The following is a 21553-nucleotide window of genomic DNA, read 5'->3' on the forward strand; positions in this document are numbered from 1 at the left end:
ATTCCTGCTATCACACCTTCCACCTCTGGACTTCAAATAAATGCTGTGGTGTTTTCAAGCAAACAATGAGTTCTTACCGACAATGTATTAAAACCCATGTCCTCTCTGCATGTAAAGCCCATCATGGGAGGGGGCCATTTTATGTGGTTTTCAAGGGCTCTTCAGCCAGAGCCAGAAGAAAGGCAGTGATGAGGGAAAAGGCCTGCAAGGTAGATGTTTTTCCACTTGCAATCAACCTTGAAAGTGTCCTTTTCAGAGCAGAATGCGGACAGCTGCTGGCATGGCTCTCTGTGTACTAGTGGTAAAACAGGTTTGTCCTTACTTACTAATCTGTTTCCTTAGATTTACTTGCTACTACTACTTTAGTTTGCAATTCTTTCTTTTTCTTCCCTCTTAGAGAGTCTGTGTTCACCTCTCCCAAGGTTACCTTCTTTGGAGCCTTGGGAGAGACAAGCTGGCAGAGGGCAGCCTCTCAATGTTGCTAAGCACCTTTCTAGCTACCCCACTACATGCTGTAACCCGTTATCAGGCACTATTAGATGAGATGAAACAATTGCCCTTTGTGAATCAGTTGCCGCTTTAGACCAGTGGTTCTTAATCAGAGTGGCTTTGCCTCCATGAGACATTTGGCAATGTCTGAAGACATTTTTGATTATCAAAACTGGGGCAAGGATTGATACTGTCACTTCATAGTAAGGACCTGGGATGCTAAACATCCTATAATACATGGGCAACCCCCACGACAGAGAACTATCTAGTCCAAAATGTCAGTTGTGCTAAGATTAAGAAGCCTTGATTTAGAGCAAGGTCCTTCTACCCCAAAACCCAAGAAGCTCCCCGCCAAGATCAAGAATTCTTTGACTGGAAGCTTAGGGCCTTCTAATAGCTGGGGAGATTATACTACTTTTCTCTCTTTCTCCCTGCCAGTCCTGACAAATTAAAAGAGATTGGCTAAATAACAAAACTTGACTGTTTCACACAAAATGAGATAATGAATCTTATCTGAACAGAAATTACGTTAAAACCATGGATGCTCACTGACATTTTCTCATGTCATGTTAACAATCTTGTGAAGAAGGGGTTTATGGCTCCATTTTAATCTGGAGGAGATGGAGTTGCAGGAACCTTGGTCACAGTCCACAAGGAGGAAGCAGGAGAGCCAGCGAGGACCGTGACACTGTCTATCATTTTTCAAACTGTGGGCTGCAACCATATGTGTATTATAAACTTAATTTATTGTACCACGACAGATATTTTTAAGAAAACAAAATAGAAAATAGAAAATTTAAAAATAAAGATAGCATCATGAAACTTTTTTTAACAGCTGGCTGTGGCCAAAAAGTTGAGAAACCAGCAGTCCACGCACAGCTGTGCAGACGAGGAAAATGGGCCCTGGGACCCAAGTCCATTCATTGTGAAGTCAATGCCTGGGCCAATACCAGGTGGTTGGTTTGGGTGTTTCATGAGATCAAGACATGGAAGAGCCACTCATATGCACATAAACAGGTGTCATTCTTCTCTTCACATGGGGTTAGCCATGAGGGTGTGGTACTCCTGGAAGAGGACCAGAGGGAAGACAGGGACATGATACCCACGCTTTCCCACTCCAGTCTAACCTATGAGGCCTCTTCCTCCTAAGCTAAACCAACAGGTTTCTCTAAATACAGTGAGGATGAACCAATGCTGGTAACAGCCTCTCCTAGAAAGTTAATTTTCTGGTTCAGCCTACCAGGTGAAACATCAGAGCAGAGCATGCTACCATGGGGACTTTTCTGACAAATGTCCACCACTCCCAATTACGACAGGTAAGACAGTGAGTTGCTATTTCTGAATTTTCCAAAAATTCACTTGAGGTGTGCCTCCAATTTTTAAGTGCTCAACTGCAGTCTACAGAAATAAAGTTGTTTTGTGGGCTCTTGGGGGGAAAGGTCACAGAGCCAAGTTCCATGGGTCTTCATCTCGCTACCACGGAGCAGCTATTTCTAAGGCTTAAGAGACCTGTGAATGAGGGCAGGAAATTCATTACTCAAAAAAAGATCTTAGAAAATATCTTTCCAAGAATCAGATGTCCAACATATTTTTAAACTTTTATGGCTCTTTGAGTTGGTATGCTCAAAACTGAAAGCAGTGTATTTCTATGAACTAAGGTTCCCTTCAGCTCATTTTTTGTTCTGGTTAAAATTACGCAGCATATGGTTAGTAGTGTCTTTGACTCAGGATGTGAAAGATGGTTTACTCCTATAGTCAGCGTTATTTTTCAGGCTGTGAAATGCAAACGTTCCCCCTTGAGATGGCTTAGGATGACATGCTTTACTCTGCCCAGCTTCTTACTGTGTTTGTTCTGGTGCATTTTTCCTTTAAGATTCTGAACGTGTGGTATCCTTTCCCCCAGAGCATACCTGGGGATTCACACCACATGTGATGCAGGCACATGAAGGACGGGGGCCATGTAACCTACCATCCCTGACATGCAAACACAGCTGACAAACAACAGACTAGGAACCATGCTCAGAAATCCTGACCAACAGAGGAGACAGTCTGTGAACAGAACCAAAATACAAACGCAACACAAGTGACATAAATTGAGCTACATAAAGATAATCATTACAAATATACTTCCCAGTGCAACTGCACTGGCCCACCCGCCCACAGAGAAGGAAGGAGGGAAGGGATAAGGGGAAATGACAGAAAAAAAGCTAAAGCAAACTACTGAATGGAGGACACCTGATTCATGCTAGGATAGGCTTCTTACGCAGCTGAGATTCTTTTGGTCTAATGCGTCAAGAATATCCGGTTCTGCCAACAAGAGAGTTCCAGCGAACTGGACAATCAGGGGCATAAGCAGCAACATCACGGCTTTAAATGAGCTATGGAGATAGCAGGTTTGCCTTCTCAAAAGGAATCTTTACATATGTATATGCTCTAAGGTAGCGATCTCCAACCTTTTTGGCACCAGGAATCGATGCTCCTGTAAGAATCTAATGCCTGATGAATGATCCGAGGCGGAGCTGAGGTGGTGATGCTAGTGCTGGGGGAGCGGCTGTGAATACAGATGAAGCTTCGCTTGCTCGCTCACTGCCTGCCGCTCAGCTCCTGCCGTGCAGCCTGGTTTCTAACAAGCCACGGACCGCTATCGGTCCACAGCCCAGAGGTTGCGGAACCCTGGTCTATGGGAAAAACACCAGTCCAAAAAAGAGTAAGGAACCTTTCTATACCTCTTGGAAATATGGGTAACACACCCCGGCTCCTTTCAAGTTATGAGCACTCCCTGTTCTGTGCTGAAGTTTTTCCGCACAGACATCTAATTCAACACCATGGTCCCAGGGGCCAGAGGCAAGCATCCTGAACAGAGAGCATAAGGGCCATAACTCACCGTGCTCCTTGCCAGGAAAATACCTTTAGAACGTTTTCCCATAGGGATGTTCCACATACAACTTGCCACACTCCAGGATCTTTGGCCAGCTTTCAAATGCTTTCTATTTATTAAATATTTAAAAGCCCTGATAACAACTGAAAGAGACTATCCTTATTTGTTAAGGTCAAGGAGAAGCACTGAGAATAAAGTCAGAATCCTTAAGACTTTTCCCACCAAAGAACAACTCTTTCTTCTATGAAATGTTCTGTCACTTAAAATAAAGGCAGATGGTAATTCAATTAAATTCCTAATTGGTGTCAAAATAAATCACGCTTAACTAATAAAGTTTCTAGAAAACACCCCGGTTGGCTAAAATCCTACTGCTCTTCTGGTTCTGAGTGACATTTCAAGGAAACATTACAGTGAGATCAGCCATCAGTATAACTAACTACAAGCCAGGACAAAAGTAGGGAAGGAGGCACACTGTTAGAACGAAATCCCACTGGGCACATGGCACCCAGGCCCTCCCTGGTCTGGCCCCTGCCCACCCCGGTGCAGGGGTCAACAAACTCTGGATGGGGCAGGCCAAATCAGCCCGCAGCTAGAAGTGGCGTGTATTTTTTAAATAGTTTGAAGAAGGAACAACAACAAAAAGAATTATCTTGAGACAAGATAATTACATGCAATTCAAGTTTCAAGGTCCATAAACAGGTTTACCGGAGTACAGGCAGATCTGTTTGCTCACGTGCTGTCTATGGCAGTTTTCACACTACAACGGCAAAGGTGAATAGTTGTGACAGAAACCGTATGGCCTGAAATATTAACCACCTGTTCCTTTACAGAAAAAGTTTGCTGACCCCTATCCTGGCACATGCCATGCTCTCACGTTTGCACTTGCTGTTATTGCCTCTCTATGGAAGTCACCCCGGCCCCTTGGCTTTGTATGGTCAGTTCCTACTTGTCCTTATATCCTGGCTCGAATGTCATCTTGTCTGCATGGCCTTTCCTGAATACTTAATCTACAGACAACTCCCCCAGCCTCACTTGTCTATCTTCTTCATAGCTCTTACCTAAAATTGTCTTATTCATTTACTTATGAGCTGTCCTTCCTCAGGGAGACCCTCACCTGTCATGCCCACTGCTGTATCCCTAGTGCCTGGCAGAGTATTTGTGAACTGTATGAACAGTGACCACGCTAGTTGTATAAATGGAGCAAAGCCATATTCAGGCCCCAGTCTCCTGTCACCAGAGACCCAAGCTGAAGAGACTGCCCTGGCTTTGAGCATCACGGTGTAGTTTGTTCGACGGAGAACAACCAATTAAAACTTGTTATACTTCTCAAATATTAAAGAGGTTATATATAACAACTAAACTGGGCTGTAAGTTAAGAACACGATGTGTTTTACGCCAAAAAGACGGGGCAAAAAGGGTCTACCACCCCATGGTTTCTCGGCAGAGTGACAGGTGCCCGGCGCCAGCTTTGATCCTCCCGCCTTTGACTGTCCACTGCCCCTCACAGGGGCCTGGCATTTCGGTGGTATCCAGCTCTGATTAAAACTTAACTTCCTGCCTATAAATAGAAACATCTTTTAAACACTAATTAAAAATAACAGGCTGGCATTTGGAAACTCCTATAAACAAAAATATAAGAGCTGAAATAAACAGCAACAGTTGCACATGTGATCTATGCTCAAGTGGGTAAAAAACTGTCTTCTCTGAAGCTTTTCCATTAATTCTTGAATTTATGGGGCTTTAAAATGTATAGCATTGTCTATCTTACCTTTTAAATCTAATAATTAGTTAGCTTTTCTCCATTTACTCTATTTTAATGACTGCGAAATTAATTTTAATAGCATTTTATTTAACCCAAGATATCTAAAATATCATTTTCACATTTTAATTAGTAAGAAGAAATTATTGGTGCAATATTTTGGTTTTTATTTCTTTTTTTTTTTTTTACTATACCACGTCTTCAGTATCCACTGTGAATTTTACACTCATAGCACATCTAAATTCAAAACAGCCCCCTATCAAGTGCTCAGCAGCCACACATGCCCGATGGCTGCCATACTGGACTGCACAGTTTAAAAATGTTCAGTCATTTTCAACAAACCATACTTACTTACATTTTAGGAGTTTTATATAAAAAAGCTTTTCTCTTTTTGACTCTGTGCTTGTTTTTTTACTTAAGATGACTAAATACAATAAATATTTTTATTTTATATACATAAAAAAAATCCCTGGAACTCATCTTAGGATTCACATTGCATTCTTTACGATAAGCTAAAAGATATTAAGAACCACATTGCTTTCCCACAAGCATCCAATTTTGCTTTTTAAACCACGGCTGTTAGATTTAGTTTTCATTTCCTTTACACATGGCTCCTTTCCTGTCCTAACTGAATGCAACCAAGAAGCTCTGGCTCATCTGAGCCAAGGCCAAGTTTCATTAATGTGCAATAGGACGGTGCCACCGTCATGCACAAAATGACCCGCCCGAGCTTACAATTCAAAAGCACTCCACCCTGCCTGCCCACTCCTTTAGGAGACTTATGTCTTTCTTTATGATCTAAGAGAGAAAAACTCAGGATCTTAGAATACCCCAGTAACAACCAGGTTCCGGGGACCCCTGCTGGAGTGACTACAACCAGGGAAGCAGTTTACACTCGGCTGGAAGTGCTTGCTCTTCACTCATAAGCACACAGCATGGGACTCTGCTAATGAAAATAGCAGTTTCAACAGTTTGGGATGTGATGGGATCACCTTTCTTCACAACTGTGAGGGCAGGGCGTTCTTGGCTTACCTCTGCATCCTGCTGGGGGAGGTGGTACGTCCTTTCAAGGCTCCGCAGAGTTCTGGGGTTCAGGGTCTTCTGCTCCAAGAGATGCTCCAGAAGCAAGACCAGCTGGTCTGGAAGAAGCTAAGGACAAAACCAAACAGCCAGTGAAAATGCCATTCACCTTACAAGAAATAAACCCAAACGTTTAGAACAAAGACAGCAAATCCAGGGTAACCTGGGTATTTCAGTAGATGTCTGAAACGGGAAGACTGTAAACTTGATTTTGGTAAAACCTCGGGGTTTACACTGTATTCCCCAAAGACAATGCATTCTGGGGCCTGATTAAGCCTGCTTCTTTATGGCTTATCATGTCACTTCTATATTTACAGTAGTTCAAAACTGTGTTTATCTTTTTTCATTTTTTAGGTTGTACGACGTAATTTCTTAAGGTGTACAAGATGATGATTTAATACACGCATACACTGTGAAATGATAAAGACTGTATTATTTTATTAATAATTCTCATGGTTTATTAGATTCTTTACTTCATGGCATGCCTATGCCACAAATGTCATTTAGCCTAGACAAACATTCAAGAAACCATTGATCTTAGGCAAACATATTGGAATAACAGAAATAAGAAGCCGCTTTCAGATTTCCTTCCTTACCACCTGAACCCTGTAGATGTACATCAGGAAATAAAGAGCATATAATGAAACAAGAACATGTCTCACAATCCATTATAAAAAATTATAAGTTTATTATTCCATTAAAAAAATAAAATGTGCACATCATTACACGCACACGGAGTCACTCATATTCCTGTTTTCATATAGGACAGGTAAGAAATGGTGTTACTAGTAGTTAAGGGCAAAGAGAGGAGGGTGTTTTTATATGGTATAAAAACAATGAAAACTATTTTATAAACAAACAAGATTTGTGAAATCTAAGAGCTGAAACTATCTTATTCACTACTGTGCTGCGGTGCCTAGATGAGGCCCTAGAGCAGACAGAGCTCACGTAAACTATAAATGAAGGAAAAAATACATGTATGATATATATTGTGGAAAATGAAAAATGTTCTATGATTAAGGTTTTAAAATATTATTATGAATTCCACTACTCTCTACATTTAGCTTTTCTCTATCCCTCCTTATGCCCAGGTAGTTTCTGTCAACGAACCCAAATTTACAAGTATGCAAGTCAATACTAGGCCAACAGGATATTCGTAAGAACATCTCAAAGAAATGTTTTAAGTTATTGGTTTCTCTACCTTTCTTTACCTTTGTGCTCCCAAGTGTGCACTCTGCCTGCCCCCCATACACAAATGCGCACGCACACACACAGACACTTTCCCAAAAGGCGGGAGGGGGAAAATCGGGTGGACTGCACACACAACATTCATCACGTAATGCCACAAAGAAAGCATTTATTGTATTTCTTTACCTTGCCCTCCTAAGTTCTAATAAAACACCCACTTCCCTACAGACAGGCGCAGATACACGTCTCTTGATTCTTGGGCATTTTTACTTTATAACATCCCTCCATGTATTTAAGAGTTGTGCTGTGAATCCTCTCTCAGGTTGACAGGAGAAACTAGAGGCCTTCAGCCGAAACAGAGGGTTACAACCAGCACTGACCCATGAGGTTCTCCACAAGGACTCACAATGCTTAACACTTAATTTCCTTTCCTTAGAAGTCATGTGCCTGTAAGATGCTTTAAAGATATAAAGTTACTACATAACAACTGTTAACGAGAACACTGGTTTTCCATTTTCTATAGTTTTAGACACATAAGGCTACTTTTATATTAAAAGAAATCTGTTTTATAAAATGGCCAAATTCAGGGCCACCAGCCTTTGGAGAGCTTCCTCACCCAGTTACACCGTGAACCCTTTGCTACTGGGTACTCGTGGGGTTCTTTACCTCCTCTGACTTGGCAGCTCGGCCAGCACCCAAGCTGCCTGGACCTCCTCCTGCCTAGCCGTCTCGCCCTGCAGCCTAGCCTCCCTCTCCGGACCTTTCTTCCTTGAGTTCCAAGAGGGGCCTTTTGACAGTGGAGGTTGAGCCTTCAGCCCGGCCTTGAGTGCATCCCTCACACCCCTATAGTCACTCCCTGACTGTCCTTCTGCACTTGAACCATCATCACAGAGTCTGCCTTTTCTCCCTCATCATGGTCTCTCCCGACCCACTTCATCTCTTTCTAGTGTTCTCCACGCGACCCCCACCCCAAGGTGGCCTGGCTTGAATGCCCATCACACAGCAGTCCACCTGCCTCTATGGGGGCTGGAGTGGGGAGGGCTCCAGACTGGGTCAGAGTAGCCACCCAGCCTTGTACCTCCGTGGGTACTCTCAAAACTGGTCAGCAGCCAAGCCCAGGGCAGCAACAGTTCAAATGTTGAGGCCACTCAGGACACAGGAAGACGGCTTCTGGAGAAGGGCCCAGCCTGATACAGTGCAGAACACCCACTGGCTGGGGGTGGGGGCCTGGTTCACTGACTAAATATAGCAGGAACCAGCCTGGCAATTTGCAAATTGCAGAATTACAGGGAAGGACAGAGAAGAAAGGAAAGCATCTCCCTATTATGTGCCACGCTCACAAAGAGGTCTATTGTTGGAACTCCCATTTGAGATTTAGTTTAAACCAGAGAACCAGAGAGGAAAGAAACCCTTGAGGAAGATCATGAGCTTGATCCTCAACTTACCCCTAACTGGGTTTAACCAATAAATGCAATTCCAGTTTAAAATCAAAGAATTACTAATATTTGAACCTATCAAAATGTCTGGATTCGTATTTTTATATCTCTTGTAGCTTTCTCTAAGTAGAAGTTCATGCATCTGCACACAGAAACAAAACAACAGGATCGGTGATCGTTTCGGTCCTGTTCTAACTTTACGCAATGGAAAAAATATTTGAAGCTTAAGCCCCCTGACTAAAGATAAACATCTGAGATGGAACGGAGGGAGTCAAACCTTTGCGAATCTTTAATAAGTTTAATTTACTCTAATTGGAGATAGGTAAAGAGCAGGCATGCACGTAGCCCTCTAGGTAGCCCTCCTCAGCTTGGAGGCGCCAGCAGACTGCTCTGCTGCAAGAGCTGGCTTGTTCAGAGGGAGCAGAACCAGGACATGCACGCAGCCCTGAGTCCTGCCCAGTGCTGTGAGTGCTGCTGGTTCCACTCTCCAGAATGGGCTGTGTAAGTGACTCTCATTCAGTAAACAACCTGTCGCCATCTGCCTTTCAACTTTAACTCTTCTAATTCCCGGAAAATGTAGTTTCTTCCCAATGAGAAAAGTAGAGAACATCAATGATCAAATGCTATTTTAGAACACAGAGAATAAAACTAATTCAGTATCTTTCATTCACAAATGAGTAAGTAACTGTTACATCATTTTTACATGTGAGTACAGACCTTGAAAAGAGGATATTAAAGCAAAAATGTGGTGAGTAGCTCGCTTTAATACAGTACATTTCTCTTTGTAAAATAAACATTTACTCCCTGTAAAGCCACCCTACAATGAAAAAGAAGAACTATGTAATAAACCAAAGTTTGCAAAGCAACTGAGAGAGATACACTACAAATGAGCTTGGATGCAGTGCCGGGCGGCTCGCCCTGGCAGCTGGCACGGTGGCAATGGGAAATGTGTGGGTCATTCCACTCCCACCTACGTAGAAATCAAATTAAATTTCACATGACTCCTAGGCCAACTGTGTTTTAATACAGTGGTACCGGAGGAAACAAACATGGCTTTAGTCACACTACGGGGAGATTAAGAAAAACAAAGTACATGTTTTAGAATATTCTCTCGAAAAAGCAGCTCTTTTGAACATTAAAAAAAGAACCTGCCTTTATTTCTGGGGGTCTTACAGTGCTCACAGGCACAGTTCAACAGTGACAGGAATAGAAAAGTCCTGTCCTCTGCAAAAATAAGGAATTCAAGATGGGATTATTTTTTCCATACAGAAACCAGTCGGTATTTTTAAAATGCATCTTCCTCGGAAACTTAGACAAAATAAGGCTATGGGTGCCAGAGTCATGTGGGTACTTGAAATAGAGAACTCCACAACACTGTAAACTAACTCAAATACAAAAAAACAAAATGCTAAAGGAGGTCAGTCAATACAAATGCTATTTGTTAAGGATTTAGAGGTCTGTATTCTTGCTCTAAACATGGAGGATTTCGTAGTTGCTAACTAACCAGAAATGTACGAAGAAAAAGAAAAGTCTACCTGGTATTTTTCCTATTCAACTTAAGAGCTGAGGCAAGCCGCACAACTTTGAACGGGTTTAAAGAGTTTCTACGTAGACTCTTAGAAAGAAAATATGAATTTTCCAAATCCATTCTCCCAGTCTACAAGCAGCACAAAGAAAACAAACCCTGACTCTTCCAGAAGCCTCTTACTGCTGTCACAGGGGACATCACTCACCCCTGGCTCCCAGAAGGACCACCCACGCAACTGAGACCCTCCACCATCTCTTCCATTAGCAGGACGCAGAAGAGGCCAGCTCGTCTCCTACAGAAAATGTCACGGATGTGTCCCACTACTGACCTTCCACGGGCAGGCGCCGAACACAAGGAATCCGGTGCACGTGAATACCCGAGCCCCTCGGCCTGCACCCCTCCGAAAGCAAAGGAGAGCACCTCCCCTCGCGGCCCAGCTGGCGGCTGCAGCCACGAAGGAAGTCTCTGAGAGGCTCCCAGACCGGGAAGGAGCCTGGGACTAATGCAGCCACCGACTGACAGTGGCGTGAGTTCTATTATTACCCCATTATCACTCTGGGATCTGTGCCTAAATGAAGCATGCTTCCTCCCTGATGCCATTTCCTTTTATCCTGGCTGGAGACTAAAAGCAGATCAATGGGGGCAATACATATGATGTCACTTCAATTTACAGCAATGGCCTCCCTCTCTCTTTCAGTCTGTCTGAAATACACAGAAAGATCAATTCTTCCCAAAAATGGTTAAAAAATGCTTAGGGAGCATTCTTCTTCCAGAAAAGTATTCTCTGCTATATTTGTCTATGTTTCTACGGCAGGAACTGTTTACACTGAACAAAAACAGAAGAAATGGGGGAGGGAGAAAATCTCAAATTCTCCTGTATGCTGGAGACTTGCTGGCTCAAATTCAACACAAGCAGGGTCCAAACCAGACTTGAAGTGGCTGACCTTTGAAAGTCACATGCAGAAAGCTTTCTGGTGTAGGAGCACAACTGAGACAGCAGTTCTCCTTTGCCCCTTTGTTTAAGAAGGAAATCCCACAGATATAAAATGTGTGTGTGTGTGTGTGTTTTTTAATAAGACTTCTCCAAAGACTAACAAGTTCCTTCCGACTCTTCTCAGAAACCACACTATACACTCTCAGGTGCCTCCACAGTCCACAGGCGGGAGAGCGAATGGCTCCCATTCATACAGTTTTCTCATTGGGGGCAACAAGGAACTCTGACCACAGGACACAAGACAGAACTGGAACCAAAATAAATAAAAATCTCTAAGCTGTATAAATTTTCATATGATTTTTGAAAATGGGGTAAATAATTGATGAAGTTTCTCAAAACAAAAGAGTTCTCCTTTCTCATAACCCAAAAAGAAACACAAAATCCTAAGAGTATCAGAACTGTGGTGTTGCAGCTGACCTTGCCTATTCCAAGCACTGGCGAGGACCACGGTCTTCACATCAATGTTAGTATATAATCTTCTTTCATCTGTCACTTTCTTAATGATAAACCTTTTTAAGTGTCAAAAATGAAATATTTAATAATATGTATACAGGCAAGAGTGCGCCCAAGAGCTGCTGTCAATAGGATATCATAATATAATTAAAATATTTTTTAGTCTAAACTGGTAACTTGTATAGAGGAAAAACAGAATTGCTTTGAATTGTTATCAAAAACAATTGCTACTAAAAACAAAACTTAAAAAAGAAAAACTATCCTTTATGTGTTGAAGCGAAACCTTAATACACTTTAAAAAACTGCCAAGTATAAACGTCTATAGTTCACATTATTTTGGGGACACAAATTTCAGTTGCCAGGAGATGAAAGGCACCAGATTAATTAAAAGTGAAAATAATTTTCTTCAAAATAAAACAAGAGCCATATATTTGTCCAACAAAATGTTATTTTTGATTATCAAATATCCTTTAGGGGGTATGGCTGCAAATTTGAGAAAGAAAATTCAAACAGAAGCAAATGTTCATATAATTTATTTCACAGTGGGAAAAAAGCATATTTACTATATTTTGGGGGAAACAATTCTAAAAGCTACTATTTAAAAAGACTACTGCATTTCTGAACCATGGTTTCATCATGCTGCTTGCAAAACTGGCACCACAGTGACTAAAACAGACATCATTAGCAAAAAGTATCTGAAAAAAATTTATTGGTATAAATTATTCTCACATTTCCAGATTATAAGGGTCAAATTTTCATGTGCTGACATTTCCCTAACTTTTATAAAGGTCTCATCCAAACTATATACAATTTGACACAAAGCATATTATTTAAACTGCATAAAATGTAATCCTCTTGGCAACTGGATCTTTTAAAACCATGTGTACACTAATGGTTTATATTACACATTTTGGGAAATAAATATTTGTAAACACTCAAACTGAAAATTTCCAAGAATCTTATAAGAGGTGCTTGAGATCTTCATGTTTCTCTTCTCAGAAACCTACCAGACCAATAACCCAAGGGGCCAAAGCGACACCATTCCTGATCTGAATTTTATGCTTCTCAAGAAAATCACTGTTCATGAATAGGAAACTATAAATTCCTAAGTGACTCAGCCTACTTGCCCTGCCATGCCAACTATGGCATGATCAACGTTGGGTGTATTTCAGGCTTTCTACAGAATTTGGAACACTTGAAGATATCAGAAAATACCTGCGACTTTTCTTGTACTCATAGTTTTTTTTTAAATCTGCTTCTCATGTCCTTAGAATTAATACTCTTACCTAAGTTAATATTGTATTTAATAACTGATGTTATTTATCTTGAATAAGCGTATACATTTTTATGAACCTGAGTTTTTACCTTATAGTGATATTTTCCAGCTCGAAATTGTAATTGCATACTGATTTATGACTCCTTAAGGTACATCAAATGACTACAAAGCTTGCATAATATACCTTTATTATGAAAACTGTCAGCTCGTTTTATGTGTCAAAATTATGGCTATGGCATATAACCACACAATGGAATACTATGCACCTATTAAAAAGAATGAAATGGAACTGTTTCTATAAGTTGGTTAAGATGTCAAGAAATGTTATTAAGTGAAGGACAAAGTTAATTACAGAATGTAGAATAAATCTGAATTTGTATAAATAACTTGCCCCTCAAAAAATAAAAAGAAATTAAGTAACTCTTTAAGTCAACTTTTTCTGAGTAACCCATATGAGCTGTCCGGTCTTTTTTTTCTTTTCTTTTTTTTCCCTGCCTCCAACTCAAGCTGAACTATTTTTCTTAAATCGTGTTAAAAATATTTTCCAAAATTGTACTTAATGGAGAGAAGATCTATGTTATGAAAAAATTTAATACTGCAATCTAATCTAAGAGCACTGAAATTCATAACTGTTTAAGCGCATACTCTAATGGGTGGTGAGTGGAAACCAGGGGCTTCTAATAAAGCACGTCCAGTGAGTTACAGGCAGGTACCCTAGCATTAGTGTGTGCCAAGAAACCTAGCAGTGTCTCTCTCTCTCCTTCGTCATAATATTCGAAGATAACATAGATCTCAACAGTTCTGATTTCCATACTTCTAAAAAGAGATGAATGCTAATACCACCAACTATAAGACATTAAATTCTGTGTGAGCAAGACACCAATATTGGAAGGATTTTAAATTTTCCAAGTGCTTTGCAAATATATATTAAAGTATTTCATCAGTTGCATGCTCAGACTTTTATGCTGTCACTTCAATACAAATGAACTATCGAATATTTTCAGAATTTTGCCTGAGAAAAAACAATAACTGTAATTTCACTCAAACCCACAATTTTTTCCTATCTTTCTCTAACTTCCTATATTGCCCCATGTCAAAATCAGAGAGTGTGTGGGATTATTAAAATTTAACACTTTTAGTAACTGTATCAGTATTAGATTCTTCTTTGTGACAGCCCTGTGTTCCTAGTTAAAGTGATCTATAGCATGCACAAAACGAAGGTGTTCATATTCACAAATATGCAATCCTTAGGAACACTCAGTCTGAAAACACAGATTTTCCTCTAAATTACAAGTGATCAGCAAATGGGAAAAAAACGCTAAGGTCTTACTGAAAATAGGTTCTTCAGGATCTATGGACAAAAAAAGAATCCTCCTATTTTAAGTTAAAACAAAGAATAACTGAGTTCAAACAAAACTTCTATAAAAAGAATGTACATTTTCAAGGAAACTCCTTAAATAATGGAACCCTATCTTGCTCATTTCATGTGCCACCTACACCATGCCCGATACTCACAAGTTTACAAATTTAAATAAAGGACTTAATTGTCCTTAATGTCCAATATTAAGACGGAGTAATAACAGTAAAAATTCCTGCAAGATAGCTGTCAATGAACAATTCGGTGATTTAAGTCTATTAAAAAAATTTATATAGCTATACATGAAAATTCAGGTCAGAAGATTCTCACTTCGAAACTAAAACAAATCTGTAATATATACACAAATATATCAACTTAAAAAGTTTTTAAACGTCCTGTATAACAACAGATGTGGTAGGTGATTCTTATTTTAATAGCTAATGGTAACGTAACCGAAATGTGTCTTTAACTGCAATTGGCTATAATCAATGATGGCTCTGCAGTGTTTTTAAAAAGCTAATAAATAACTTAGATTGTGTTAGTAACAACCCATTTTGCTCTAAGTGCAAAAATTCAATAGTATCTCTGAGAGGTTTCTTTGCTTTCCATCTCCTCGTTTAAACTTGTCATTAAAAATTTGTGTTATTTTTTTTTTCCAAATTGTGGAAATTAACAGCTGAAAAAAAAGCAAGCCCCAAGAGCATTTGGACACAATGATATTAACAAGAGTTACAAGGTAAGAAAAAGACAAACAGAAGGAATCAACCACTCTGGCCCTAAGCTTAGACAAACCACTCAGGCATGGGCACACACACAAACACTAAACATATTTTTAAGCAAAAAACATAATTTATAAAAAAAATTTTACTCTTGGGTATTTATTCTAGTCTAAAATACTGACATTCCATTACTCCTAGTTCCTGTCCTTCCTTCTTCATAGGCGCATAGTCAAAACAACAGAAATATCTTTTTGGTTAGATTTTATTTTCTAATACTCTTTCTATATTTTCTACCAAATCCAAACTAAGCATAAATTTTAGCCACATGTCCACAATTTGCTGTGGTTTCTGTCATAAAGTCAACAAAGAAACATATCCTTTAATATATGTATAACCAACCACAACTAAAGAGGAATTATGGGGAGGGGGTATGAGGTGGAAGAGGGTAAGGAGTCAAACTCCATGAATTACTGCTGGAAAAATATAGGAATGAAGTTGTTTTTACTTAATAAAAATGTGTTGGGAGTACTGTACATGTTACTATCCAATGTCTCAGTGTTTTTTTTTTTCACAGAATGGTTTAATGTATATAAAGCACAGGAGTTGGGCTTCGATCAAATCCTGTATACTTTTGGAGTCTATTTCAGACATCTTACATTCTGGATTAACTTTGAAAAGTTTTTTGAGTAATAAAGCAAAGGATTAATTTACGGGTCACTTCAACACAGAAGTCTGTATTTTTTTTTTTTTTTTTAAAGATATGGACTTAAGAACTTCAAGAAAAAGAAATGCAGAAAACAAGCTTCGCCTACTCTTAAGAAGTGTTTAGTTCATTTTTAACTTCTTTTCTCTCTCTTCCACCTCAAGAGCAGCTCATCTGAAGGGAATGAAAGCTTTTAGTGGGTGAGCATTCTGCATGAAAAGAAAGATGGCTATCTTGTGGATGCATATCACATGAGAAAGTGAAACAAACAGGTGAATGGGAAACATAACAATAAAACTACATGGACATGAATGATGCCAGGTTTGTTTACCCCAAGACTGCATGCTATGTACAAATGGCTGAATAATTCATAAATTAATGTACTTCCCATAACAATAGGAACTATTCCCAACTAAACAAGTAGACTGAAATAGTGTTATAAAAGTGTTCTTTTGAAACAAAACATCCACTTTACTGCTATGAGAGTTCAGACATTATAATCTTACGTTTACTAACTTGGACTCAGCCCCAGAGCAGCCTGAAGCTGATACTGGTGCAGGAAATCTGAAATGCGGCCTTGTTTGCTACCACGGACTACTTTCTCATATGAGTTCAAGTACTGGAAAGTCAACGGACAGAAGTAAGTCTTCGAAGATACAAAACACATACTTTTTAACCATAGATCTAAAGGTGTTGGCATGACCACGATTAAACCTAAGATGTGTTTTTCAGTTGCAATCTAAAATCCCAACGCTTGGGATTCTATATAGTTATTCCTAACAGATGCCTAAAGAAATTTCGTAAAAATGGTAGTTAAGTTTTAGCATTTTTATTCCTTTCATATCTGCCTTTATGTATGCATAATGTGCTCACGTTACAGAAAGTCAGAATTATTTTATTGGCATATTTTAACAGTGCAAAACCTTTGTAAATTATAGAAAATGTGTCTGGATTTCTAAATTTTCTGATTGTTCATTCGACTTTAATAGAAAATAGTCTGGAAAATCAAACTTTTCCTCCCCTCTGTATTCCAGCTTAATTTATTTGTATAAATTAACTTGGAATTTATCTTTAAGAAAACATAGTTTTCTTTACATAGGTTTTTAGAAATTTTTCTCACATACTTAAAACTAAAAAAACTTCAAAATACAATGTTTACTCCCCACCTTTTAACGGAATTTCAGCTTTGTTTTTTAACATATCAAAGTTACAACGCACCAACTATAACCTACATATTCTATCCCAAAGTGAAGCTTATTTAAAACAAATTAACTTGAATAACCAGTAATCACAGATCCCCCCAAAAGGAAAGGCAGACACACAGATTTCAAAATTACTAAACGCAAACTCACAGGTTGAGAACCAGTTTTCTACTGCTTTCACAATGCAGGGTCCCATCTCAGACCTTTACAAGTAACATCTGAGACAGCGCAATTCAAACTTCTCTTTAGAGTCAAAGTTTAAAATACGGCTTCTTTTAGTGTCTGTGGTTAGCTGTCTGGCATTAGGTCCACGTTTCTATCAAAGAATACTTGCTAGGAATTAAGACCCAAGATCAGAACCCCTCTAGGTCAGCACACACCCCTTGATAAAAGAGGAAAGAGGAGAACGGTTCTCTAGAGACTAGAGTTAACTTGTAGAACATTTCTAAAAAAGGCTTCAGCCCGAAGCAGTCATTTTTGCTACTTTTTCTGCTGCATTTGTCCTTTCTAAATGAGCTTTCTTGAGAGCATCAAAACGTATTTACCTAGTCTATTTCCTTTAAGGCTTGGTAGATACAACACCAAAATTACAATATCGAAGCCCATGCCCTTGAATGCACTCTGAAAGTTTTATACGTTTACGAGTACAAAAGCGTGAAGACAAAGACAACAGCCCGTCAGAAGCACCCTATATAGTATTTTTGAAGGCAACTAGAACTCCCATTCACATCAAATGATATCATCATAGTAGTGGACACGCCAACGCTACAAAATGGGCTGTTAGCTGCGAGCAAATAAAGGACAGGATGATAGAGCGGAACGAATAATTGTGAACCAAGCTTGGTTTTCTTTCCTGCTAAAAGCTCATTTGGTGGAAAGACTGAGGTTAAAGGGAGGAAAATGAGAAGGGATTTGGTAGACGGAGAAGAAACCACCCTAATTCTCCTAACTAACACCAGCTGACGGCCCTGGGCCCCACAGCTGTCAGACAGGGCGTGCTGCGGCAGGCGGGCCCGACCTGGAAGGGGGAAGGGTCTTACTTACTGAGGCTCCCGTTGTGGCGCGGGGAGCGGACAAGAGCCTGGAGTCCGCCGGATCCGTCCGGGGCGCCGGCTGCTAAGTCCCGCGGCCGCCCGCGCACCGCCTCCTCCTCGCGGCCAATCCCCCAGTCGGGGCCCGGTTCCCACCGCGCGGCGCCCCTTCCCAGCCACACCCCTGGCACCCGCCCCGCCTGTCAGCTCCCACCCAGTAATTACTCTAATTAGAAGTTTTAGTCTCAGCAGTTAAACGATGTACCTACGAACCAGTCCCAACAGAGCCTGCAATTCAAATGGCTTTGAGAACAAAGGCAATCAAAGCTGTAGCAATTTTTCCTCTAATTTATAGAATGTGAAGACTTTCTCTCACTGCACATTGTACTTAAAATTTTTTAAAAGTTTAATCTCTAAAGTACCTACTATTTCACAAGGATATTAGCATTTCTGTGGAAAAACGCCAGACCATGCTGGCTACAACTAACAAAGAAAAAAAAAAAAGTCACTGTTTCAAAAAACAAAACAAAACAAAACAAAAAATTTAAACTTGAAAGTTTGGTCCCTTCTGAACAACAAATGTTCCTGGATCACCTGCAGGAAATGAGCAAAATGTACAGAGATGTGTGTGGGAGGGCTGCATTCTCATAGTTTAGATTATGTGAATAAAAAACTATACTATCTTTCTAGTGAACAATCTGCATAATTGTTAATTAGTATTGGTGGAGGTTGCTAATTGTTCACACGAATATCAGCTGGATGGCTACTTGTCAGTCCAAAGAATAAAACACCAAATGCTAGAATTCAGTTTCCTGGGTGCAAGGACAGCTTTCATGCCTAATGACTGTCTCATCACCAAAAACCACCAGAACATTCCAAGAACGCACCATAGGCCAGTATTGTTTCCAATCTTAAAGCAGTCCCAGTAGATAAAGGTGATCAGAATAGGTTCCAACAACAAAATAAGAAAACTGCAATTATCAACTAGAATAACTATATCAAGGATAATGAGGAAATTTATTTATTGGGAATAAGTGAGAGGAAAGCTCAGAAAGGGAAGTGATCAGGCCTGTTTTCCCTAGAAAATTAAAATACTCCATTCACAGTTCTGAGTATTAAACTCTTCAATCTAGTTTTAAACGCAGAGTGGAATTTTCAAAATGAGCAAAATTTCAACTGTAAATATGTGCTTGGAAAAAAACAAAACACCAAAAACAAACAAACAAAAAACCTTTTTCTACTTTATTTTCCAGCACTGGTTTGATCTTTAAAGCAATCTGTATCCATTTTAGAAGAATTACTGAACAACCTAGAAGTTTATGATAAAGATTAAAAAAAAAAAACAAAGGCGATCAACTATTAAATGGAGTAGGAAATAAAAACAACTACAAAAATGTTGCCTAAAATAGGTTATATGACTCAGATATCTTCCACTTTTACGATATTTTTTTCAAAAATATTTTAACTTTTTCAAAATTTCAATTAAGTAGTTTTCAGTCTCAGTTTCACTCCGTGCATTTACTAGGATATCCTCTAAAATTTCTTAATTTTTAAATGCAAGAAATCTTACCTCTTCACAGTATGGAAAATTAATTTAGTAACTTATTTTGTTAGAAAATGCTATTTTTGTTTAGAAGCTAAGTTTGCTTCTCACACAATTTAGAGTTTCATTGTGGTAACCATTTTAAAAGCTAATTTTTTAAACACGAACATCAACTAATTTCAAGTTAAAACAAGTAGAAAGTAAGAAACAAATTCAAATGCAAACAATTTTAAATGCTAATGTGCCCACGCTTAAAACTCTAATGCCCTGAAAAGAAGACATTTTTAAATGTTTCAACTAAGAAAACCAGGTGCGTGGGAAATAAAAATATAGAAAAGACTCCCAAACACTTGTTCTGAAGATGAAATAAACACAATAAGTGACAACATAGAGAGAAAGCTCCTTCAGAGAAAATACGATATTCCCCCAAAAAACATATACTTCCAAAATTCCTGAGTCAAAGTCTAAATTTTTGAAATAGCTTTAAAGTCAATCTCGGTGTACAAGACAGGACACCTCCCTTAACATTTATAAGCTTTATGCATGTTTTGAGGTATATAAGAACATTAAAATCATTCAATATAATAAAACAATTTTCAGTTAGAAAAATCCGTGATATCAACCTTCACACAATAAAATACTCTGCAGTAAGAGACGAAAATAAGCTTTACAAAATATACCAAATGTTCTTGTAAAAAGTAAACATTTAATAGCTAAGCACCCATACAGTTAGTCTTATTGCTAACACAAGCTTATTTTGCATTCACTTTTAAAAGCAAAAAGCCATTGCCGATTAAGCTGTTGGCCAACACTGCAATTTTACTTTAAATTGAAAGGTAGAGAACAAGACTTAAGATAAAATCCCATACTGTCCTGAGAGTATCTTCACTTAAAGAGTTCTCACCAACATTGCAGATGCCATTTCTCGTTGATTCCAATACTATTTGTTCACCCACATTTTTATGTCCATTTCTCCTTTTGGAAGTCAAATCAGTAGTAGCCCTATCCCATAATTTTTTTTTTCCTTTAAGAAACAGCATCTAGGAAACGTTTCTTCCTTTCTTTATAAGCAGAGCGCAGTCCTCTGCTAGCCAGCAGCGCGGGAATCCCCATGCTTATCACCCTGAGCTCCCACCTCTCCTCAAAGCCGGGCGGGGTGGTGACACCTTTCCAAGGCTTTTCAAAGAGGCAAGTCCCCAAATGCCACTATCAATTCCACAGGGCCCACTGGGTGATGCTGTCCTAAATCGACAAATCTTGCTCCCCGCTCTCAACTACCGTCACCTAAGTTTAATGACGAGAACTACACTGAAAACTGTCCCTGCAGCACGTTCTTTTCTGAAAAGAATGAATGACCTAAATTAGAAGCACGAGGACTAAAAACAAAATTAAATTACCTAGCTTTTAGAGGAGGTACACTGCTGTGCAGCGATCTTTGAGGGGAGCACCTCTCTCCACTTCCGAAGCCGAGGCCCTGGGAGGCTGCTGGGGATCCCTCGGCATTAGAATAGAAGCCCTTCGCCGGAAGGTCCAAGCCACCCGCATCCATCAGGAAGGCGCAGTAGGTCCCCGCAGGGAAGACGGTGGACGAAAGGGATTGAGGGAATCTCATGTATGCCCAAAAGCCTGGCTCCCAAACCAGGAGTAGCTTAATACAAGAAAGTTTTAATCGATCAAGTCAAATCAGCCCCGGGGCCCGAGGGGCCGCGTGCGGTTCGTCCTCCACGCCTGGGACCCTCACTTGACACCAGCCTCCAGGACCTGGCTAAAGTCCGCGGTTGTGCCAGTGCCCAGGGTGGCCTCGTGGTCTCAGCGTCCGTCCACCTGGCGGCTAGGGTGGGGGAGGAAGGGAGTCGGTGGTGGGCGGGGACGTGGGGCGGGGACATGCAGCACCCACCACAGGTGGTGTCCAGGCCC

The 21553-nt window shown here is 39.9% G+C and overlaps 1 protein-coding gene across 14 annotated transcripts in view; it reads right to left on the reverse strand.

Annotated features, from left to right (window-relative positions):
* CUNH9orf3 (chromosome unknown C9orf3 homolog) overlaps positions 1-21553 on the reverse strand; it is a 335956-nt gene that overhangs the window by 20783 nt on the left and 293620 nt on the right. For 12 of the 14 annotated variants that reach the window (XR_003048420.1, XR_003048423.1, XR_001517531.2 and 9 more), the window contains exon 14: positions 6159-6275. Coding sequence is in view for 7 of the 14 variants with exons in the window: in XM_015594789.2 (XP_015450275.1) it covers positions 6159-6275 (117 nt within the window). In the remaining 7 variants the exon portion in view is untranslated. Of the gene's footprint in view, positions 1-6156; positions 6276-21553 lie in introns of those variants that run through there. The other 2 variants (XR_003048427.1, XR_003048426.1) reach the window with 1 other exon arrangement.

The sequence above is a fragment of the Pteropus alecto genome, unplaced genomic scaffold, assembly GCF_000325575.1.
Source record: "Pteropus alecto unplaced genomic scaffold, ASM32557v1 scaffold138, whole genome shotgun sequence".
Classification (NCBI taxonomy): Eukaryota; Metazoa; Chordata; class Mammalia; order Chiroptera; family Pteropodidae; genus Pteropus; species Pteropus alecto.